Genomic DNA, 24,544 nt, shown 5'->3' on the forward strand with positions numbered 1-24,544 from the left:
GCCTGTCATTTCGACTGCTCGTGATACGAGGCCGTTGGTATCCAGCACGGCGTTCCGTATTACCCTCCTGAACCCACCGATTCCATATTCTGCTAACACTCATTGCACCTCGACCAACGCGAGCAGTAATGTCGCGATACGATAAACCGCAATCGCGATAGGCTACAATCCGACCTTTATCAAATTCGGAAACGTGATGGTACGCATTTCTCCTCTTTACACGAGGCATCAGAACAACATTTCACCAGGCAACGCCGGTCAACTGCTGTTTGTGTATGAGAAATCGGTTGGAAATTTCCCTCATGTCAGCACGTTGTAGGTGTCACCACCGGCGCCAACCCTGTGTGAATGCTCTGAAAAGCAAACCATTTGCATATCACAGCATCTACTTGCTGTCGGTTAAATATCGCGTGTGTAGCACGTCATCTTCGTGGTGAAGCAATTTTAATGGCCAGTAGTGTATCAAATGCCGCGCTGATTATTAATTAAGTATTAAAAACTAATTAATTACAAATTATTAAATTTATTAAGTTGATATGAAACATTACGAAAAAAACTTTGAAACTTCCTTTTTTCATTGGTATAAAGCTTGTTCATTTTGGATTTGTACTTGAATAAATACGAAGTTTTGATAATGGTTCAAATGATTCAAATGGCTCTGAGAATTATGGGACTTAACTGCTGAGGTCATCAGTCGCCTAGAACTTAAAAATACTTAAGCCTAACTAACCTAAGGACATCACACATATCCATGCCCGAGACAGGATTCGAACCTGCGTTCGTAGCGGTCGTGCGGTTCCAGACTGTAGCCCCTAGAACCGCTCGACTACTCCGGCCGGCTTTGAAAATAGGTCCATCATTTAGAATAACCGTGTATAATGTACTGAGAATGTTTGAGTCGTGAGTCCCGTTGCGAGAACGTGTAATACTTAGTTATTGTTACGCGTGTTCTTTTGCAGCAGCAGAAACAGACGTCCGGCAGCGACGCGGACGGCCCTGGAGATGCTGACGAAGCGCCGGATGCAGCCGAGCTGCGCGTGGCTGCGGCTGCAGCTGCGGCGCCGCCTGCCCATCCTGGGCTGGCTGCGCGGCTACTCGGCGGGCGACGCCCTGTGCGACGCCATGGCCGGCTTCACCGTGGGGCTCACGCTCATCCCGCAGGCCATCGCCTACGCCGCGCTCGCCGGCCTCAGCCCGCAGGTGCGCACTAGGGACCGGAAATGAGCTTCAAACTCGCCAGCGGGACCGAGCTCGCCGTCTCCGTTGCGCTCGGGGACTACTCTGCTGCCTACTTAACTGAAAACTCGTCACTCGTTTCTTTTCGGGTACAAATTGACTACAAAGGGGTGACAAAAGTCTTCGGGTAGCGATATGCACGTAATACAGATGGCTGTAGCATCGCGTACATAAGGTATAGAAGGGCACAGTACTGGCGGAGCTGCCATTTGTACTCAGATGATTCATGTGAAAACGTTTCCGAAGTGATCATGGGCGCACGGCTGGAGTTAACAGATTTGACTTCCGGAAGGCGTTCGATACAGTTCCGCACTGTCACCTGATAAACAAAGTAAGCGCCTACGGAATATCAGACCAGCTGGATTGAAGAGTTTTAGCAAACAGAACACAGCATGTTGTTCTCAATGGAGAGACGTCTACAAACGTTAAAGTAACCTCTGGCGTGCCACTGGGGAGTGTTATGGCACCTTTGCTTTTCACAATATATATAAATGACCTAGTAAATAGTGTCGGCAGTTCCACGCGGCTTTTCGCGGATGATGCTGTAGTATACAGAGAAGTTGCAGCATTAGAAAATTGCAGCGAAATGCAGGAAGATATGCAGCGGATAGGCACTTGGTGCAGGGAGTGGCAACTGACCCTTAACATAGGCAAATGTAATGTATTGCGAATACATAGAAAGAAGGATCCTTTATTGTATGATTATATGATAGCGGAAAAAACGCTGGTAGCAGTTACTTCTGTAGAATATCTGGGAGTATGCGTGCGGAACGACTTGAAGTGGATTGATCATATAAAATTAATTGTTGGTAAGTCTGGTGCCAGGTTCAGATTCATTGGAAGATCCAAAGAAGAGCGGCGCCTTTCGTCAGAGGGTTATTTGGTAAGCGTGATAGCGTTACGGAGATGTTTAGCAAACTCAAGTGGCAGACTCTGAAAGAGAGGCGCTCTGCATCGCGGTGTAGCTTGCTGTCCAGGTTTCGAGAGGGTGCGTTTCTGGATTAGGTATCGAATATATTGCTTCCCCCTACTTATACCTCCCGAGGAGATCACGAATGTAAAATCAGAGAGATTCGAACGCGCACGGAGGCTATCCGGCAGTCGTTCTTCCCGCGAACCATACGCGACTGGTACAGGAAAGGAAGGTAATGACAGTGGCACGTAAAGTGCCCTCCGCCACACACCGTTGGGTGGCTTGCGGAGTATAAATGTAGATGTAGATGTAGATGTCAATAGTAGTTGGAGCTAGATACATGGGACATTCCATTCCGGAAGTAGCTAGGGAATTCAATATTCCCAGATCCACATAGTCAAGAGTGTGCTGAAAATACCAAATTTCACCACACACAACGCTGTGACCGGCGGCGTTGACATAATGACCGACAGCAGTAACGTTTGCGTAGATTTGTCACGGCTAAAAGAAAAAAAATCGTGAAATGAATGCAGAAATCAATGTCGGAGTAAAACGAACATATCCGTTATGAGAGCGCGGCGAAATTTGGCGTTACTGGGCTGTGGCAGCCGACGATCGACAGGAGAGCCTTTGTTAAGAGCACGACCTAGCCTGCAGCGCCTCTACTGGGCTCGTCACCATATCGGTTGGACCCTAGACTACTGGAGCACCGAGGCCTGATCGGATGAGTCCCAGTTTCAGCTGGTAAGAGTTGATGGTGGGGTTTGAGTGTGGAGCAGATTCCATGAAGCCATGGACCCAAGTTACCGACAAGGCACTGTGCTAGCCGGTGGTCGCTCCACAGGCGTGTGGGCTGTGTTTGCATGGAATAGACTGGGTCCGCAGGTCCAGCTAAACAGATCATAGACTGGAATGGGCTTTGTTCGGCTACTTGGAGACCATTTACAGCCATTCATGGCCGTCATGTACCCAAACAACAATGGACTTTTTATGGATGACAATGCGCCATGACATCAGGAAACATTCGTTCACAGTTGGTTTGAAGAACTTTCTGGACAGTTCGAGCGAATGTTTTGGCCACCCAGATTGCCCGACTCGAATCCCATCGATCGTTTATGGAACATAATAGAGAGGTCAGGTCGTGTACAAAATCCTGCACAGCCAACACTATCGCAATTATGGACGTCTTTAGAGGCAGCATGGGTCAGTATTTCTGTAGAGAAGTTCCAATGACTTGTTGACTCCATGCCACATCGAGTTGCTGCAATACACCAGGCAAAAGGAGATCCAACACGATGTTACAATGTATCCCATGACTTCTGTCACCTCGTTGTATACCAGCGCAGAAACCACAGTATACAAGTTCTCAAATATAATCGAGGACTCGCGGCATTGCGCTATATGTGCAACCATTGGGCTTGACGACTATTATGCAAAGTGTACTGGGTATAAGTGCAGATATTTTTATAAGTGGAGCCTTAATGTGTACACATACCACTGTGTTACTTTTTTTTGTGAGTGGCGAACAGTCTTTCCACAAACACGTCACAAACTTTACCACCTGATGTTTCCTGCTCAGTCGTAAGTGTACAACTAAGTGGACTAGACCTGTCAGTGTAAATTAACTGTTCAGTGTCCATGCATACACACTTTAACAACTAACCTGTTGCCCAGGGGAAAATTAGCTTTAATGGCTTGCCCTTGCCACATGAACTTGGAGGTATTACCCACTCTGAAATATGTATGGCTTGTAATAGCTACGAGTATAATTATTAGTCTGCAGCTGATGTAAACACTGACATAATATTGTTCAGTACACAATCCTCAGTCACCAATAGAAACATCTGCACTTACCCTCATTACACCCTTGATATCAATACAATATCAATACAATGATTGATCGCTTGGCAGTTGTTCTGTTCGTATATATATATATATATATATATATATATATATATATATATATATATATATATTAGTGTGTGTGTATACGTATACAGGGTGAGGCAGCTAAGACAGGATATTCCAGAAACATCCAACACGAATAAATACATTGCTGGAAAAATAATTAGTGCACCCATTTAGAGATTGCCGATTCGGTCAAGATTCATTCTTGCAACAGTGTATGTGTGGTACAGGATATTATCACATTTACAGATTAATAGCACAAGAAAATGACTCAAGCACTATGAGACTTAACATATGAGGCCATCAGTCCCCTAGACTTACTTAAACCTAACTAACCTAAGGACTTAACACACATCCATGCCCGAAGCAGGATTCGAACCTGCGACCGTAGCAGCAGCGCGGTTCCGGACTGAAGCGCCTAGAACCATCCGGCCACAGCGGCCGGCCAATAGCACAAGCGGTTGTGAGATACCAGCTATCGACCAATGCTGAAACACCCATATTAGTACATGGTGTAGACTCTAGGGGCAGCAGTGCAGGTGCTGGTTCTGCCATCCAGTCGATTGTACAGATGGTGAGTACTGTCCTAGGATACGTAATGCCATGCCTGCTCGACCTGTTCACGTAGTTCTGTAAGAGTTGTTGGTAGGTGAGTCACAAGAGTCACTTCTCATCCCATCACATCCCACATGTGCTCAACTGGAGACATGTCCAGTTATCGTACTGGCCATGGAAGTTGCTGCGCATCTTGCAGAGCACATTGAGTTCCCGCGCAGTATCCTGTTGAACCTACACATCACCTTCCTGTTGCAAGAATGGCAGAAGAACAGGTCTTACAACATTCTGCACGTACTGAGCACCACAAGGCCTGAGGTAAGGGCAGTGTGTCTTCGCGAATGCACTCTACGAGACAGTGCTTACCAGGTCAACGTCACATGCCCAAACGACCAGCAGATGCTTACAGGAAGAACCTGCTTTCATCGATGAAGACCACGGCTTGCCATTCCATCTTCAAATTGATCCTCTGACAGTACCAGTCGAGGCGAGCACGTGGACGTTGTGGCATGATTGGAAGACAGGCTACAGCTGTGGGTGCCCGTAGTCCCGCTGCTAATAACCAGTTCACAACAGTTCGTGTTGACACGTCTGAGCTGAAAAGCACTCTTATCTGTACTGTGGTAGCCATACGATCTGCCACTGCTGCCTTTACAATACGACGATACTGGCAGGCGTCCGTGCTACTTGGACCTCCAGAACCTCATCTACGGGTGTGATAATGTTCACATGACCACTGATACCATCATAGTTGCACAACTGGCGCAGCATATGCAACTAGTGTGGCAATTCTCCTAAAAGATCATCCCTCCTATCCCGTCTCTTGGAAGGACGCAATTTGAAGCCTTTCAAACTCACTCAGTTGTCTGTAGGAAGCAGGAGTATGTTTCCACGGCATGGTTGCTTGCTTGCTTCACACGTTTGCACCACATTGAGCCTCGTACCCTCGTACTCTTACGGATTTATGGACGGCCCTGCGTGTCAATGCCCTCCACGACATTAGTCGAGTCCCTGCGACTTCGTGTTGCGATACTACTGTTTGCTCGCGGGGATCCTGCACGATATTAGGCATGTGTACCAGTTCCTTTGGCTCTTCAATGTATGTTATGGCGGAGATGGAATAAGTAATGATGTACAACAGTTTCGTTTGCACTGGACGGACTTCGAATGTTTTTGGATTGAAGCATGGGCTATAGCATCGAACTCTTTCCAGAAATTACTCTTATCTTCTAACTAAATGTGTTCGCCTCTGTAAGTTACGAAGTAATAGGCGACGGAAATATTCATTGCGGTAGGTCACCATAAGAAACATTACACTGTCTGCGGAGCTATGAACACAGTTCATTGTGTTATTATCCAAAGAGGTACAGCAAAAAGATACAATTTTTAATGGAACAATAGTTGTTTCTATCATGCACTGGAATCAGTATATCCAGCTATGTATACATCAATTTAAATTATATGCCTATCACTTTTAGTTTGAGAGCTACAACCCTTCAAAGTTTCAGGGGCAGATACCACACGCTGTACATAATACATGGCTGTGTGGTGGGTGATGGATGTTCTGGCGTTGTGAAGTTGATTTAAATTAGATGTTCAAATGTGTGTCCATGTTCCTGAATACACAATGCAATGCGCCTTCTAGAGGGTCTGCGGACGAGATGTAACATCGCCGGTGTCATGGAAGAACAAGCGTCCTCGATGCGCCGTTTTAGATCATCTGGGGATGTGGGCTCAGTGACATAAAGATATCCCCACAAAAAGAAATCTAGTGGTGTTAAATCGGGCGACCTTGTGGGCCATGAGTAAGGACCACGGCGCCCCAACCACGTTCCTGCAAACCTGTTGTTTAGTTGTTCCACAACAGCACTCGCAGACCATCGTGCTGCATCCACATATGGACTCTCGTGTGTAGACACACATGTTCAAGGAGACCAAACAAACTGTCGACTATTAACGCGCGATATAACTCACTTGTCAGTGTACCTGGGAAGTAGTGTGGACCGATATACTCATCCCCAAGGATTTCACACCAAACGTTAACAGACCACGTACGTTAGCGGTCGACAGGTCATACCCACCGAGGATTGCCTGCGGCCCAGTAGTGCACGTTATGGCGATTCATTGCACCATAATTTGTGAACGTGGACTCATCAGAGAACAAGGAATAGCAAGGAATGAAAAAAATGTGTCCATTATTGGCACTTTAAATTTCGAGCAATGCAAAATGCAAGAATACAGAATGTGCTGTAGACACATCATTGCTTTCACGTCATCCTAAGATGTACAGGAAGACCAATATATTCTCCAGCCTAGGGCCCTTTTTGCCAAAGAAATAAACCGGAAAACTGCAAGTTTCGAGATAAAACCACGCTGTATTTAGAACAGAGAAGAAAGTGGATTTACTTTTGAACTAGCTTCTGGTCGAACCTATCTAAAAAAGAGGAAAATCAACAGTCGCCTTTGTCCAGTATACACACAATTCAACTCATAATTATACAATAGATGTTGGAGTTTCAGTGAGTGGACACCTAACAAAAAATCTGTATGTTTACCTTGAGGAAAAAGCTTTCGGCCCGAAAGTGGAAAAGGCTGTTGAATACAATTTTCCGCAAAACATACATTTGTAGGCTAGCACAAGTGGGAAAATGTCAGAAGACTGTTTAAAATGTTTTTTCAAGAATATTGTTGATGGAAATGTCGTAAATAACCAGAAGTGTGTACTTCTTTGTGATTCTTGGCGTGCTCACAAGAACACAACAACAGTAAATGCTCCGTTAGGCAGGTAATGAGCATTCCGCCAAAAACAACAAAATACGTAGAGCCTTTCGAAGCATATTTCTTCCGTGCAAATAAAATATAAGCCTGAAGGATAAAAGATTCTAGAAGGGATTTTTGCAGTGACTACGGCACTACATTAGGGAACAGAATTTTCATACTGACAATGCATTCTGTTACTGATAACCAGCTATCTGCTCCAGTGCACGAACCTATGCTTCAGTATTCCTGGCAAGTGCCGGGGTACAATACTCCCGCACACGTTGCTGAATTTGAGAATGTGATCCAAGTGTCATATGGTTTTGTTGCTCAGGAATGTGATTCTGAGATATGTCCAGATATTGCTTTGCCGAAACATGCCTATTCTGATTCTACTTTTTTTTTTTCAAGCATTTGTTGAGGAACCACATGTATATTTTTCAAAGTCCGATAGTGGGCAAATTAGGAGTAACACAGTCTAATACCTCAACCATCCTAATCGCAGTATTACGTGAAATTTCTAAAACATATATGAAGATGGTATCTGTTCCCGAAACAACAGATACCATTGATGACGGTGCAATTTCACTAGAATGAAATGATAATTAAATCGAAACCCTTAGCTGCTGACAGGTGTTGTTGATATACATCAATGGGGACAGCTGAAAAGTGTGCCCCGACCGGAACTCGAACCCACGATCTTCTGCTTACATGGCAGACGCTCTGTCCATCTGAGCCACGGAGGGCACAGAGAATAGTGCGAAAAATTGCTCTGTGCTCTATGGGACTTAACATCTGAGGTCATCAGTCCCCTAGAACTTACAACTACTTAAACCTAACTAACCTAAGGACATCATGCACATCCATGCCCGAGGCAGGATTTGAACCTGCGGCCGTAGCGGTCGTGCGGTTCCAGACTGAAGCGCCTAGAACCGCTCGGCCACCAGCGGCCGGCCAGAATAGTGTGACTGCAGGGACTTATCTCTTGCACGCTTCCCGTGAGACCCACATTCCCAACTGTCCACAACCTACATTCACTCATTACTCGCGCCAGACTAAGCTGACGCGTCCTGTCGGCAGCTAAGGGTTTCGATTTAATTATCATTTCATTCTAGTGAAGCTGCACTGTCAATGGTATCTGTTCCCGAAAGAACAGATACCATTTTCATATAGTTAAAAAGGCTACCCGGCCATTGACCTTCTTCTGTGCGAATGCACACGCTTTGCCCGAACTCTTACGCGACTCGTTCTTTCTAAATACAGTTGGGACACCAAATTCCTGTTCGAGCCGACAGACTTCTGTTGTCAGTGCCATGAACGGTTTCAACTGTCCCACGCGACTAGCGCCCGTGAAGACAGCATTATTTATCGTGCGGCTGTGCTGGCTCATGCAGCCACGTCACGTTTCTTTGAGTCAGGAGATCTGCTTGTTTGCAGCAAGAAAGTATCCACACGGAAAGTGACCAATGAAGCGAACTATCTTTTTAAAATTATGACGTAATAGCACGCGCAGTGAACAGTAACAAAACATAAGGGACACTGCACAGCTAGAACGCACCGGTAGACCCAGAAGAAGGCCGCTGCAACCGTGACCGAAACGCTGGTTTTCCTCCAGCAGCAGTACTTTTATACATTATGACGCGGTACCACACCCAGAAAACTCTTACATCGACCTACAAGGAAAGTATGGCGACGCCTTGAACACCACGAATTGTCAGCCCGACGATCACTGTTGCGAATTCTCTCGACGAGGAAGCAGAGTGCTGTGGGCCGGCAGTGGCGAGGTCAGCGACGACACCAGATGCTGGAGCGACACTTGGCCGTACGAGGCCTGCTAAGTAGTTGTCAACTCCGACTATCAGTTCTTTGTTTGAAGTGAATCTTCGTCCACCAAAAACAATTTTCAGTTTTGGGAAGAGATGGAAGTGTGACGGAGCCATATCGGGTGAATAAGGCGGGTTGGCAACAATTCATACCTTACTTCGTGTAATTTGCCATGGCGACGGCACACGTTTGATCCAGCGTCAAGTGTCGCCTCACCCATCTTGAAGATAATTTTTTTTTCATTTCTAATTCTTCACTTAAAATGTGATATACCCTTTCAGATGACGTCTGGCAAGCGTAAGCAATTTCACGCACTTTCAATCGGCGATCCTCAATGACCATTTTGTGCACTTTTCAATGATTTTTGAAGTAGTGACACATCTTGGCCGACCAGTGCGCGGATCATCATCTAAGCTCTCCCGACAAAATTTGAATTAATTTGTCCACTTGGCAAAAGTTGAATATGAAGGAGCAGACTCCCCCAGCGTATTCTGGAAGTCGGCATGAATGTCCTTTGCTTTTCTTTACGAAGTACTTAATTGCTGTTCGAATCCCGATTTTTTCCATCTTCGCGAATCACTACGCGGGAACGACAACAGAGCCACGTCACCGCCACAGATCTCTTCCAAGAGCACTAACGTGGCACGTGTTTACAGGCAACTGTCCAATGAATATTACGTAAACAACTCGTTGCGCTAGCGCTGACCTCTCGTGGTGATTCCTAGAACTTTTCAAACCACCCTCGTACCTTCAGACGAGTCCCGGTACTGTCTACAGTATCATGATGGACATACCCGCGTGTGGAGGCTCCGAGAATAACCAGCTTTGGTAGATTGCGTCCGTCATCGTCGTATGGGACCAGCACCTGGCGTGATGGTGCGGAATATCATGATGTACACAGCACGGTCACCTCTGGATCGCATAGTTCGCAATTTGGACAGCAACAGTTACATATCTGACGTGTTAAGGCCCGTAGTTGTGGCCTACCTTCGACATTATGCGATGCTATCTTTCGACAGGATAACAGGAGACCGCATGTTGCCTGTGGCTTTAGTGACCTAACTCGCTACAGAAGATGGCCGATTGTAGCTCCGGTAAGCACCTTCTCCAGAATTTTCAACCACTGAAAAGGTTTGGTCATGGGTTGCCGAAAGATTGGGACGCCGTCACTCGCTGTCTACTACGGTTAATGAACCCTGCAACACAGATGAAGCAACATTGAATCACATACCATCATCGAAGCTCATTTGGATTTGATGATCAACCAGAATTTTTCTACTACACTGTACAGCCACTAGAAGTAAAATTTTGTTATTTGCTATCCTTCCTGGTGCTGCAACTTCAATAATCAGCAATATATTTACAAGTCGTTTCCTCACCTATGGAAGTGTTGCGTGGATTTCCGCTCCTCCCAAATTTTACCACACCCTCCAAATCCGTAAACGTCATGCATTGCCAGGCCTCTTCCCCCCAACCCCCCGCCGAGCCCCCCCCCCCCCCCATTCCCTCCAACTCACATCGAGCACAAGCTGAAAAAGTTCCCACTTACCCTCAAATAATGATGATGTTTGTTTTGAGGGGCGCTTAACTGCTCGGTCATCAGCACCCGTACAAAGTCCCTATTTTTTCACAGTCCAATTATTTTCACAGTCCAATCCAGCCACTGCCACGAACGATGAGGATGATGATGAAATGATAAGGACAACACAAAGTCCCCGGGCAGAGAAAATCCCTAACCCGGTCGGGAATCGAACTCGAGACCTTTCCCTCCTCAAATGCCTGAAATATCTACCCAGTCAAATATAATCTCTATGCCCCCCACCGTCCTTGACAAACGTGAGTTACAACAGCGTTCCATCTTTCTTACATCTTGCTGTACTCCATGTTCTTTCCCATTGGAATTTTAAGTGCTTCCCTTCAGTCCATAAAAAAATTCCTGAAATCTATCCATCCTATCTAATCATACCAAAACAAATACAATTTCACAAACACACACACACACACACACAAATGGCTCACAGATATCGCTCACACAAAACACATCGAAACAAGTTTCGAGTGCTGTGAAGTCTGAAAAACAAAGTTCCAGATAGCAGAAAAATAACAACGCTAAAAATGTGACAAAACACACGACATGTAGAACAACAACCACGAAACCTGTAAGTGGAACTTAAAATTATTACTATGTCATAGAAAACAAAACTGACAGAACTGTTTATAACATATACAAACATCGTCCAAAATCTAAACTAAATAGAACAAACAAAGATATGGAAATAGTCCAGGCTACTAAGAAGCCTTTCAAAGAAAAAGGTGGAAGGCGCATGGCACTTAAATTGTGTTTCATTCAGATGTAATTAGACGTTAAAAAAGTAGAAATTATCAGCATATCATATTATTATACCCAACTGAGGACGACAAGACTACAAAAGCTGAAGAATTAACAAGTTTTCGCTCTTAATTTCCTTATCTCTTTTAATCCAGTACAGTACTTCCTTGATCCATTCAATTTTTCCCCGAGTCATTTCGTTTTCCCCTTCTGCTAATAGTTCCGAACCTATATATGTCTTTTGCTTGCTGAGTAGTTTTCAGTCTTATACACTGGCGAAAAAAACATACATTCAAAACGCGAAATTCCATGTGTGCATGGGACACTGATAGAAGCAGTGAAGACAATGCTTCACTGTGCTGTGCTACTAAGGAGATAGAAACCACGAAAAAGCGGAGCCTATAACAACTCTGTTTCACTTGTTAAGTGTAGTTTCTGTACTTTCAAGCGTCATAGTAAGTTAGTAAACATTGTAGACATGGCAGAGTAGGGTCGACGAGCACAGTTCGAGCAATCAATTTCATTTCAGCGACGTCATTCTGAAGGCCTATGGCGGACTCATTACTTCTCCCGAAGAACTGATCGCCACATAGTAAAGATTGTATAGATGATACAAGGGAGGTGCATGTGCTCGTAGTTTTGATCCTGAACAGCAGAGTCAGATTCACTCATGAGACGTATCATCAGAAGTACAGCGTCTGCCCATCGCATGGCCTTAACAGCGTTTCCGCTAATACCTCCAAAAATCTGTTCCCTGAAAATTGCACTGTGAGGAAGGTTGCCGCCCGTCGGGCTTTTTCTAACACCTAGGATAATGTAGCGAAAGACGCAATTGGAAGGATGATGAGCGCAAAGTTATGCATAGTCAAGAAACCAGTTTCGGGATTGGCGTCGGAGAAGGACTTCTGCGAGTGGGTGCACATCCGTAGAGCAGTAATTTCCGCAGTGTCATCCAGCCCATTCTCAGGCTATTCCTACAAAGGCGGCAGGTACACATCCTGACAAAAGAAGTGGAAAACCCATAAGGCGAGGAGTAAAAGAAATGAAACTTCACTGGTTGAGAGGGTATGTATATTACAGTGATTACAAAATCGAGTCAAGTTTATAAAGCACTCGGCAATATGAACCCACTTATCACTATGATGTTGCACGCCTTCTGAACTGTATATACGCACTGATACACTTTGGAAGGATGTGGTGAAACTGTTGTGACCTCTCCTGAGGTAACGTGGGCCAAAACTGCTGTAGCTGGTACTTGATATCCTGGATACTGGCGCTGTGACAGAGCTGACGTCCGAGCTGAATCCTTTTGTACCGGGGACATATTTGAGGATCTTGCTGGTCACGGGAGTACCTCAACATCAACAAGACACTTCATAGAGACATATTCCACGCGTTGGCGAGCATTGAACTGTTGAGAAGTGGCATCACGATATTGTAGCATGGGAGGTAACACACGTGGACACAGCGTGTCTGTAACGTACCCTCGCGCCGTCAGAGTTCATTCAGTCGCAACTAGCAGTAACCTGAAGTCATATCCAATGGTTTTGCACGCAATGACGCCAGGCTTAACACTGCTGTGTCTCCCCAAATCACCGAGCGAGGTGGCGCAGTGGCTAGCACACTGGACTCGCATTCGGGAGGACGACGGTTCATTCCCGCGTCCGGCCATCCTGATTTAGGTTTTCCATGATTTCCCTAAATCGCTCCATGCAAATGCCGGGATGGCTCCCCCTAATCCGATGAGACCCATGACATCGCTGTTTGGTCTCTTCTCCCAAACCCCAACCCTCCCTCCCCAGGTCGTTGGAAGAATGGACCTCCACACAAAGCCACTATACTCGACGACGATGGTCATATGGGATAACGCATTACCGCAGTTCATCGCTGAACGTAATGCGTCAGCAGTCCAGGCTTTCCGGACAAGGTACTACTCCAGATGTAGTCGTTCGTGTTCTGGTGTTAACGGTAGCTTATTCATGGGTCAGTAAAACCCAAGTCCGGCTGCTGTTAGACTCCGACCAGTGGTGCAGAGAGTCCAATACTTATTCTCGGATGGCCGGCGCAAATGTGAAGGATTTTTAGTGCGACTGATGCACAATGTGGCGATCCTCCCTTGTGGTGGTCAGAAATTGTCGATCGTAACATTGACTAATAGTATGCCTGTCCTCAGCCCGCCTGGTTAGTCGAGCGGTCTAACACACGGCTTTCCGGAGTGGGAAGGAGCGCCTGGTCCCCGGCACGAATCCGCCCGGCGGACTTGTGACGAGGTCCGGTGAGCCGGCCAGTCTGTGGATGGTTTTTAGGCGGTTTTCCATTTGCCTCGGCGAATGCGAGCTGCTTCCCCTTATTCCGCCTCAGCTACACTATGTCGGCGATTGCTGCGCAAACACGTTTTCTACGTACGCGTACACCACCATTACTCTACCACGTCAACATAGGGGTTACACTCGTCTGGTGTGAGACGTTCCCTGGAGGGGTCTACCGGGGGCCGAACCGCACAATGACCCTGGGTTCGGTGTGGGGCGGCGGAGGGGTGAAGTGGACAGCGGTAGTGGCTGTCGGGTTGTGGACCACTGTGACTGCGGCGGGGACGGAGCCTCTCGGTCGTTTCTAGGTCCCAGGTTAACATACAGTACAATGCATACAATACAATGCCTGTCCTCACGTTTCCAACCAGTCCAGCATAAGCTGCTGTCACATCCGAGTGCCCCACAAATCTACACGATTCGACAAGCTGGCCAAATGGTGACTCACAGTGAGGTCCCTCTTCAAACTCTGCCACGTGCTGATAACGCTGTCTGACGCGACTACGCGGCATCTCCGTGTCCTCCACAGTGATCACTCACCAGTCCACGCCGTCTTATATGCCCTACCAGGCGTTGCAACAGAGACAACACTAATGCACTCTGGTGGCCGTTCTATTTCCACCGGGAATTCCAACTCTAACCATTTACATACCCAACGATAGTGTGTGCGCGTAAGAAGTTACATCGGCATCCGAACACGTCTCCTGGGTGTTTCACCTTTTCCTGTCTGGCAGAGTACTTCAGTAATGAATCTTTACCCTACAATGGAATGAAAACTATTGTTGACATTTTGCCCGATTATAAATGCATGCCGCAATGCGACTCTAGCCCGGACCCTTGTCGTTCGAGGTATACGCTCTTACCAACTTTGGTACCCATTTACTACTCAATACTCACATTCGCCGCTTCATTTGTGCTAGTGCGTCAGCCCTGTGTGGGCTACCTTTGAGTCGGCAAGAGCATTCTCCTCGAAAGCTTAAGGTCCAGGGTCGAGTACTTGACCGCCACACAGTTTTGTCAGGGAAATGTGCTCGCCCTGGACGGAAAAGCCGATTCACATACTTTTTTTGTTACCTTACAAGTTCTCAGAGGTGTTCAGTAGTTGATTTAGCTAGGACGATCAGCTGATATGTCCTCTATTAGAATGTGTGGGACGTGATGGAATTATGCTTGACTACCTGATTTGTATTATCGACAACATCCCTCAGTAAACTACACGGCGTCAATAGGTGGAAGTAACTTGAATCCTCCCTCCCAAAAAGAAGATATGAAACGTCTAGCATCTTCTCTGTACACGATCGCAGGTCTGCATTGTACTTAGTGTAGACTATTCAAACTACTGCACCTGTAGTTCCAGACAATGTGACCAGACGTGCCTGAGATCACATCTACATTTACATATATGCTCCAGGAGCAACATCATAATGCGGTGCGAAGGGTACTCCACATGCCACTGTTTCCCCTCTCCTTTTTTCCGTGTTCTATTACAATCATAGTACACCACATAAAATATGTGTCTGCAACGTTATTGACGATTCATTGTTTCATGGTGTTCATTTTTCATTTTCCAACAGCAGCTTTTATCTTATACATTTGAATAAGAAATGCTAGTCACAAACTAAAACGGAAGTAGCTAGTACTCGCAATCAGAAGTTATTCCTGCAATCTGTCACATGTATGGATGCCTCAAAAAGCGCGAAAATTCTGCATAGAATAATTTTGGCACCCCCTTTTGTACAAGGGAACACTGCAGAAGCCCTTTGTAATTCAATTATTGGCATAGAGTGTTATTCAAGAGTCTCGTCTTATAGGACAATAGGGTAAACCAGAACTCCTCCGACAAACTTTCAGAACTGGTAATATGAACCAAAACAAGAAAAAATGTCAGATAAACATGGGCTCTTTTAGTGCATACCTTTAGAGCTTTGAGCAGTTTTTCATCTTCACTGGTGCAAAACACATTTCGTCTAACGAAAAATAACTCATAATGCCCACAGCTCTTAAGGTATCCACTTGATAACCCTTGTTTACTGGACTTTTGTTGTTGTTTTGGTCCATACTCAAGTATAGAATTTACATTCCGATCCAGCGACCTCTGCACAGGCTACCGCTACAGCTGTTGCTCCCATCGTCAACGCTGAATTACGTATCATGCGAACTATAACGTGTGACACAGTTTTTTACATGAAGAGTGCGGCAGCACAAGATTTTTTTGTGAACAAACTATTGCTTTCTGCCGTTTCTAAAATGTATCAAACATTCCACGTAGACCTTATTTCTTTCGGGATTGCACACACATCAAAAAAAAGTTTTGCATCACCTCGGTTCCGACAGTTCCGGAACCTGTACAGAAAATTGGAATAGAGATCAGCATAAACATCATTTCTGCCCTTTTTATTGCTCATGAAAACCACACATTGCATGTTGTACCACCATACAACGAGACCTTCAGAGGTTGTGGTCCAGATTGAGGTTCACACCGGTACCTCCAATACCCAGTAGCACGTCAGCTTGCGTTACTGCATGCCTGTATTCGTCGTGGCATACTATCCACAAGTTCATCAAGGCGTTGTTGGTCCAGATTGTCCCACTCCTCAACGGCTGTTCGGCGTAGATCCCTCAGAGTGGTTGGTGGGTCACGTCGTCCATAAGCAGCCCTTTTCAATCTATCCCAGACATGTTCGATAGGGTTCATGTCTTGAGAACATGCTGGCCACTCTAGTCGAGCGATGTCGCTACCCCGAAGGAAGTCATTCACAAGATGTGTACGATGGGGCCGCGAATTGTCGTCCATGAAGACGAATGCCACGCCGTTTGCTGCCGATATTGTTGCACTGTCGGTCGGAGGATGACATTACGTATCGTACAGCCGTTACGGCGCCTTCCATGACCACCAGCGGCGTACGTCGGCCCCACATAATGCCACCCCAAAACAGCAGGGAACCTCCACCTTGCTGCACTCGCTGGACGGTGTGTCTAAGGCGTTCAACCTGACCGGGTTGCCTCCAAACATGTGTCCTACGATTGTTTGGTTGAAGGCATATGCGACACTCATCGGTGAAGAGAACGTGATGCCAATCCTGAGCATTCCATTCGGCAGGTTGTTGGGCCCATCTGTACCGCGCTGCATGGTGTCGTGGTTGCAAAGATGGACTTCGGCATGGACGTCGGGAGTGAAGTTGCGCATCATGCAGCCTATTGCGCACAGTTTTAGTCGTAACACGAAGTCCTGTGGCTGCACTAAAAGCATTATTCATCACGGTGGCGTTGCTGTCAGGGTTCCTCCGAGGCATAATCCGTAGGTAGCGGTCATCCACTGCAGTAGTAGCCCTTGGGCGGCCTGAGCGAGGCATGTCATCGACAGTTCTTGTCTCTCTCTCTCTCTCTGTATCTCCACCATGTCCGAACAACATCGCTTTGGTTCACTCCGAGACGCCTGGACATTTCTCTTGGTGAGAGCCCTTCCTGGCACAAAGTAACAATGCGAACGCGATCGAACCACGGTATTGACCGTCTAGGCATGGATGAACTACAGACAACACGAGCCGTGTACCTCCTTCCTGGTGGAGTGACTGGAACTGATCGGCTGTCGGACCCCCTCCGTCTAATAGGCGCTGCTCATGCATGGTTGTTTACGTCTTTGGGCGGGTTAAGTGACATCTCTGAAGAGTCAAAGGGACTGTGTCTGTGATACAATATCCACAGTCGACGTTTATCTTCAGGAGTTCTGGGAGCCGGGGTGATGCAAAACATTTTTTGTTGTGTGTATTACGAAATACCAGATACTCGTATCTGATGACAAAAGTGATTCAGGACGTATGAGTCAAAATTAAATCAGTGAAAAGTCGGGATGGTTGTGAAAATGTTATGCTGCACGGAGGTTTTTTAATCCTATTAGTTACTACCATACAGGCTAGATAGAGTGTTAGAAATTGCGGGCACTCCCAAGCAAGCCTTTGAAACTAATAGTTGATCAGTGGCAATGGGTTGGCCCAACGATATAACGATACGGATCATATTAGTCAAAATAGGTAATACAGTTACCTGTAATGAAGTACTCTTTGAAAAAAACTGGACAAATATCCAGTCAAATCTTCATAAGATTTCAGCGTCGTGCGAAGTCTGGCAAATTGCTTTAAATGTACAGAAATGTAAAATAGCGCACTTCACAAAACACAGAACAGTAGAATCTTATGACTGAAACATAAGTGAGTGACAACTGTAATCAGTCGACTCAAAAACATGGGTGTAAAAATTTGGCGTGAAACATTGTTCCTGGAATAAGGCAGTCAGTCTAGAAATGAAACTTCTTATAGCACATTTGTGCGTCCGATCTTCCAATGTTGCTCAGTTGTGTGATAGGCGTACAAGGAATGACAACACGAATGATCGCTGGTTTATTTGACTCGTGGGGAACTGTCAGGGAAATGGTGAAAAACATTATTTGGCAGACGTGCGAAGAGAGACGCGAATCATCCACCGAAAATCTGGTAACAAAGTTTTAAGAACGGGTATTAATTGGTGAATGTAATAATATACTACAATTCCCTATATATCGCTCTCTTAGTGACCGCGAAGACGACATTATATTAACTGTAGCTCACACAGAGGCATTTAAACTATCATTCCTCCCGAATTCCATACGGGACTGGAACGGGAAGGAGCCCTGGTGTCTGATACAATGATAAGTACCCTCTGCCGTGCACTTTACAATTAAGTAGTCTGAAGAGTATGTAGATCTTATAAGAGGAAAGAATTTATAATGGAGATGTGCAAGTGTGTCCAAATAAAATTCAGATTTCTCCTCAAACAAAGTTGTGACTTAAGATGGAAAAGGTGAGACAGGAGCCAACGAGACTTGCCTTACGTACATTGTGGTGCGTACTACTTCAGTGCAGGGAATCAAATCGGTGATACTGTGAGGGCCAATGACGCTGTTGCCTGAGAGACACGGGGACTAGTTCATTCGGTCTAAAAAGGAAGCATTCTGCTGAAATAGAGTCAAAAACATTTGTGTCTCCTTAAAAGCCTATAATTTTCGATCTTCACTTATTACACTAATCACTATACGCGATGTAAAGCGCCTGTCGTCTTATTTGCCTACCTTACGTTAAGTACATCTCACTCAACTGCTTAACAGAATACAGCGGGAGAACTGCCGAGATCGTGAGTTCAAAGAAACCATATGGTATGTTTGACATGCGCTTTGAGTATTACGCAAATGTTGGCTGCTAGAAACCTTCCAGAAAGTAAGTGCTTCTCTTCAAACAAAACGACAGCAAATATTGCAAGAGGCAACACTCGCGGGGAAGTCTGAAAACGTTCCAACAGCACTTTCATGTCAATGAATGGGAACATTCATTTTTCCCACGTGCTATTCCATAGTACATAGCTTCCAAGAAATTGGAATTCAGCGTAGTGCTGCATTTGAAAAGATTCTTCCGAAAACAACTGCGAAGTACATGTCGCATGCATTTCATTTAATAGCTATAACAGTAACAGACTCTCACAATTCCGACGACATCATAATTTAGACAACATACGAGAGATGTTCCGAAAGTAAGTTCCGTCATTGTTTTTCACATCTAAACTTTATTGCCAAAAAGAAAAAAGACCGTGATATCAAGAACTATACACCTCACTACTTTTCGACATAATCGCTATCGACACTGAGGCGTGTGTCGCAGCCGGCCTGTGTGACCGAGCGGTTGTAGGCGCTTCAGTCCGGAACCGCGCGACCGCTACGGTAGCAGGTTCGAATCCTGCCTCGAGCATGGATGTGTGTGATGTCCTTAGGTTAGTTAGGTTTAAGTAGTTCTAAGTTCTGGGGGACTGATGACCTCAGAAGTTAAGTCCCATAGTGGTCCGAGCCATTTGAAGCCATTTGACGTGTGTCGCAGCGTGCAATCAGTTTGAAGAAACCACTCTGGTAAAACCCGATGCCCTGCAATGCAAGGAAATGTCACACAGCCTGCCCCACCTTAGCACTGGTTTGGAAGTAACGTCCCAAGACTGTGGCTCTCAATGCGGGAACAGATGAAAGTTGCTATAAATTAACTTAATTATGTCATGTATTGGAAAATTTGACTCGTTCCACATCATTACGAAATATCGTATTCATGATCCATGGAACTAGTATTAATCTAATTTAATCTAATCTAATCTCTGAACATCCAACACCAGCGACCAACCATACACGGTCTGTATGGAATCATGGATACACTAGACTCACGTGTCCATCATACCTGATAACGGCATGCACTGCCCTTGGCGACCACGTTGTCAGTACGCGTCCGTCTGCCATCGTCATGCGTACTCGAATAACCTTGGGCACGCCGGTCTGCTGCTACTCTCTCTTCGGCGCTCTGCGTATGCGTCATTCCTCTTCTGCTGACGCCCCTTCGCTCGTTGAACTAGCAGCGGTTGTGGATTCATATGACGTTTGTTTGTGTCACCTGGCGTACTATCTTCTCCTTAAAAAACAGTGACCAAACTTACTTTCGGAACGTCCCTCGTAAAATCGACTTAGCAGTACTATCGTAAATGTAGGTTTGCAGAATATGGATATGCGAGCGAGAAAATGAGAGATATGCTGTATCTTTCAGCCGTTTCCCCTTATGTTCAGGAATTCAGTCATTGTTATTATTTATCTCTTTGTGAAGTATCTTTTAGGTTCGGTCTTATATTATGCACCTCCTTGTGGTTTGGCAGTTACACTCTCGAACCTTGTCGGATTTGTTGTTGACAGCAGATATGGTAAACCTGTGAATGAGCGCCTTTCCATGGCTGAAACGATCCCTGTAGCCGGTCAGGTAGCAAACGCTTCCACGTGGGTAGGCTGCCTAGCAAGCAACTGAAAAGGAAATGGCTCTGAGCACTATGGGACTCAACTGCTGAGGTCATTAGTCCCCTTGAACTTAGAACTAGTTAAACCTAACTAACCTAAGGAGATCACACACATCCATGCCCGAGGCAGGATTCGAACCTGCGACCGTAGCGGTCTTGCGGTTCCAGACTGCAGCGCCTTTAACCGCACGGCCACTTCGGCCGGCAACTGAAAAGGATCTAGTATTGATGTTACCATAGGTAACGGTGGGGCGGGGGGGGGGGGGGGGGGGGAAGGGGGGGGGGGAGGCAGCACTTGCCGTGATGGTATGAAGTGGCACTGAGCTCACACCGCGATCACTTCTGGGTCTCATAACCGATAATTTGGACAGCAAGTCTCACATTTCTGGTGTGTTAAGACCGGTGGCTGTAACATACCTTCAAGGTCTCCCTGATGTCATCTTTCAGCAACGCCTGATCTACCTCTGTACAAAGGGGATTCGACTGTTACCCTGACTAGCAAATTTCAGTTACTAGCACTGTACGTGGAGCTGATACGGGAAAACGAGGCGGGATTGAAAAAGCCAACACATGCCCTACCATCTTGACCCTACTTTTTGTCAATGTTCCACATGTTCCTCTTCTCTTGATTCTGTGGAGAACCTCTTTATTTCTTATCAGTCCATCCATTTTTCAACATCCTTCTGTAGTATCTTGTAACTAACGCTTGAGTTCTCCTCTTTTCTGGCTTTCCCACATTGGTTTTTCGGTATCTAAGGAAGCACAATCTTTTGTGTTAAGAACATACTTGAGTAAAGCCCTGAAAAACCATGGAATCAAAGTAGCTTGATTCACAAATTATGCTTTGAAGCACTGAACAAAAGTTATTGTATAAGCGGCATTTTCCTTGTCCTGAAGAAGCCTTCGATACAGAAAACAGCAAAATACTGCCAAACAGAATAGATGCACTAGGAATCTGACTCTGTTAGGATAGTCCAGATGTGGTTTAAGTAATGAAATAATACGGACGGCATTTGAAACGTAGAGACCAAGTAAATCAATAAGAGATTATTACTGAACCCCAAGGTACACAAAACAGGTCAGAACATCGTTGCTGAAGCAATGGAAAAAGCAATCGAAATTTTACGGGAAGCAAAATCCGCAAGATTGACGAAGTTTCACAGCAGCTCCACATTTAGCTCGTCCGTCAATGTGAGATGCTTTTAATTGTCTCCACAACTAAACCTGTCTACAAACCTGTCAGAAATTCAAAAGAGATTCTGATCGCATGTAAAGCGCACCAGCAGCAAGACGCATTCAGTGGTAATGTTACTATCACAAGTGCCACTAACGCAGAGTTACTGAACACAGTTTTCCGAAATTCCCTCATTAAACAAGACGAAGTAAATATTCCAGCATTCGAATCAAGAACAACTGTCAACATGAGTAACTTAGAAGTAGATATCCTCTGTTTAGTGAAGCATCTTAAATCACTTAATAAAGGCAAGGCCTCCGATCCAGATCGTATACCAGCTAGTTTCCTTTCACAGTATGCTGATCCAATAGCTCCATATTTAGTTGTCACGTACAAGCTCTCGCTCGACGAAAGATTGATACCTAAAGCTGGAAAGCTGCACGGGTCACACCAATACTCAAGAAAGGAAGTAACAGTAATCCGCTGAATTACGGACCCAGGTCACTAACATCGGTATGCAGTAGGCTTTTGCAACATATACTGTGTTCAAACATCATGAATTACCATCAGGAGAACGATTTACTGACAAATACACTACACGGATTCAGAAAACATCGTCCTTGTGAAACACAAATAGCTCTTTATGCTCACGAAGTAATGAGTGCTATTGACAGGGTATTTTAAGCTGATTCCATAATTTAAATTTTCAGAAGACTTTTGACACCGTTCCCCACAAGTGCTAATTAAATTGCGTGCCTATGGAGTACCGTTTTAGCTGTGCAACTGTATTCGTAATTTCCTGTCAGAAAGGTCACAGTTCGCAGTAACTGACAGACAGTCTTCGAGTAAAATAGAAGTGCTTTCTGGCGTTCTCCAAGTAAATATTATAGGCCCTCTGCAGTTCCTGATCTACAGAAGTGATTTAGGACACAACTAAGCAGCCCTTTTTGATTGTTTGCAAATCATTCTGTCATTTACCGTCCTGCAAAGTCATCAGATGATCTAAACCAATTACAAAATAATTGAGAGACGATGTCTGTATGGTGCGAAAAGTGCCAATTGACACTGAATAATGAAAAGTGTGAAGTCATCACGTGATCACTTAAAGGAATTTGGTACATTCCGGTTGCACGATAAATCACACAAATAGAAAGGCTGTGAATTCAGCTAAATACTTAGGAATTAAAATTACGAATGACTTAAATTAGAACGATCACATAGACAACGTTGTGGGGAAAGCGAACCAGAGACTCCGATTTATTGACGGAACACTTAGAAAATGCAATATGTCTACGAAATAGACTGCCGTCCTCTGCTAGAATATTGCTGTGCAGTATTTGATTCTCACGTGACAGGACTGACGGAGGACATCGAAAAAGTTCAAGGAAGGACAACGTGTTTTGTATGATCGCGCAATAGGGGAGAGAATGCCACGGATATGATCTGCTAATTGGAGTGGCAGTCATTAAAAAAGAGGCGTTCTTCTGCGTTAAGACAGCAGTCTGTATAGCAATAATATTTTGTTAATGACCAATTTCGACTTCATGTAAAAGTCATTTCAGAAAATGATCATCGTTGGCTGCTATTGGTGGCTCGTCGGATGTTCACGCGGCAACACGATCGTAAACTGCTCTTCACGATTTTTTGAAGATGACTTTTGCATGAAGTCGACACCGGTCATTAATCAAATATCATTGCCATCCAGACCATTGTTTTAACCCAGCTGTACCATCAGATTGCTGTTCCTCCTCTGGACCGTGTAGTCCAAATTTATAAACACGTTTTTCGTTGCAGCAGTATCTTGTCATCAAATTTCGGCCGCCAACTTTCTCCTCCGAATTTCGAAAATATTTTGTTGTCCCCGCCTACACAATGAGAAATGATCAACATAATAAAATAAGAGAAATCAAAGCTCGCACGGAAAGATTTAAATGTTCGTTTTTCTCCGCGCTGTTCTAAAGTGGAACGGTAGAGAAATAGCTTGAAGGTGGTTCGATAAAAGGTCTACAGGCACTTGATTATGAATTGCAGAGTAATCATGTAGTTGTAGATGTAGATATAGCAAACAAGTGGTTTCAACCACAACTGAAGAACGGAGTATCATACGTGATCTCTCAAACAAATTCCAAACAACTATAAAACATCTTTCCAACCCCTATTACAATAACATAGGAGTCTCTTAGCAACACATGCTGGATATGTTACTTCTCTTAACATACAGGGTGATTATAAACTTTCAAGAATGATGAAGAAGGGAAAATGAGTCAATTTGAGATAACGGACCCTGGTTCCGGAGATGGCCGAGTCGGAAGATATGAGCGAAAATCGTTCTAACACTTCTGATGGTGGAATACTTGTACAGGTACTGTTATTGTTAAGATTATACGGCAGGCAAACTTTCCGATATGGTAGTATGGATCGAATCAAAGAAAAAATGTTCAGTAAACATGGGCTCTAAACTGCATCATTTAAGAGCTATGAGCACTTAATCACCTCTGATACTGTGAAATACGTCTCTTCTACTGCAAGCTCTTTGGTTACAATATTTTTGGAGGTTACGGCGTGGACCAAAACCAGAAAAAAAGTCCAGTTAATACGGACTCTAAAATGCATACCTTAAGAGCTTAAGAGCCTCCTCCTCCAAAAATGTGGAAAGCAAAGAGATTGCAATAGAAGAGATTTGTTTCACAGTA

General features: G+C 45.1%; 1 protein-coding gene across 2 annotated transcripts in view; it reads left to right on the forward strand.

Annotated features, from left to right (window-relative positions):
• Window positions 1–24,544, forward strand: part of LOC124594910 (sodium-independent sulfate anion transporter-like) — a 292,649-nt gene that overhangs the window by 185,028 nt on the left and 83,077 nt on the right. The window contains exon 2 of one of the 2 annotated variants that reach the window (XM_047133390.1): window positions 960–1,200. In XM_047133390.1, the coding sequence (XP_046989346.1) occupies window positions 1,003–1,200 (198 nt within the window). In that variant the 5' untranslated portion in view covers window positions 960–1,002. The remainder of the gene's footprint in view (window positions 1–959; window positions 1,201–24,544) is intronic. The other variant, XM_047133391.1, reaches the window with a different exon arrangement.

The sequence above is a fragment of the Schistocerca americana genome, chromosome 2 (assembly GCF_021461395.2).
Source record: "Schistocerca americana isolate TAMUIC-IGC-003095 chromosome 2, iqSchAmer2.1, whole genome shotgun sequence".
Lineage (NCBI taxonomy): Eukaryota > Metazoa > Arthropoda > Insecta > Orthoptera > Acrididae > Schistocerca > Schistocerca americana.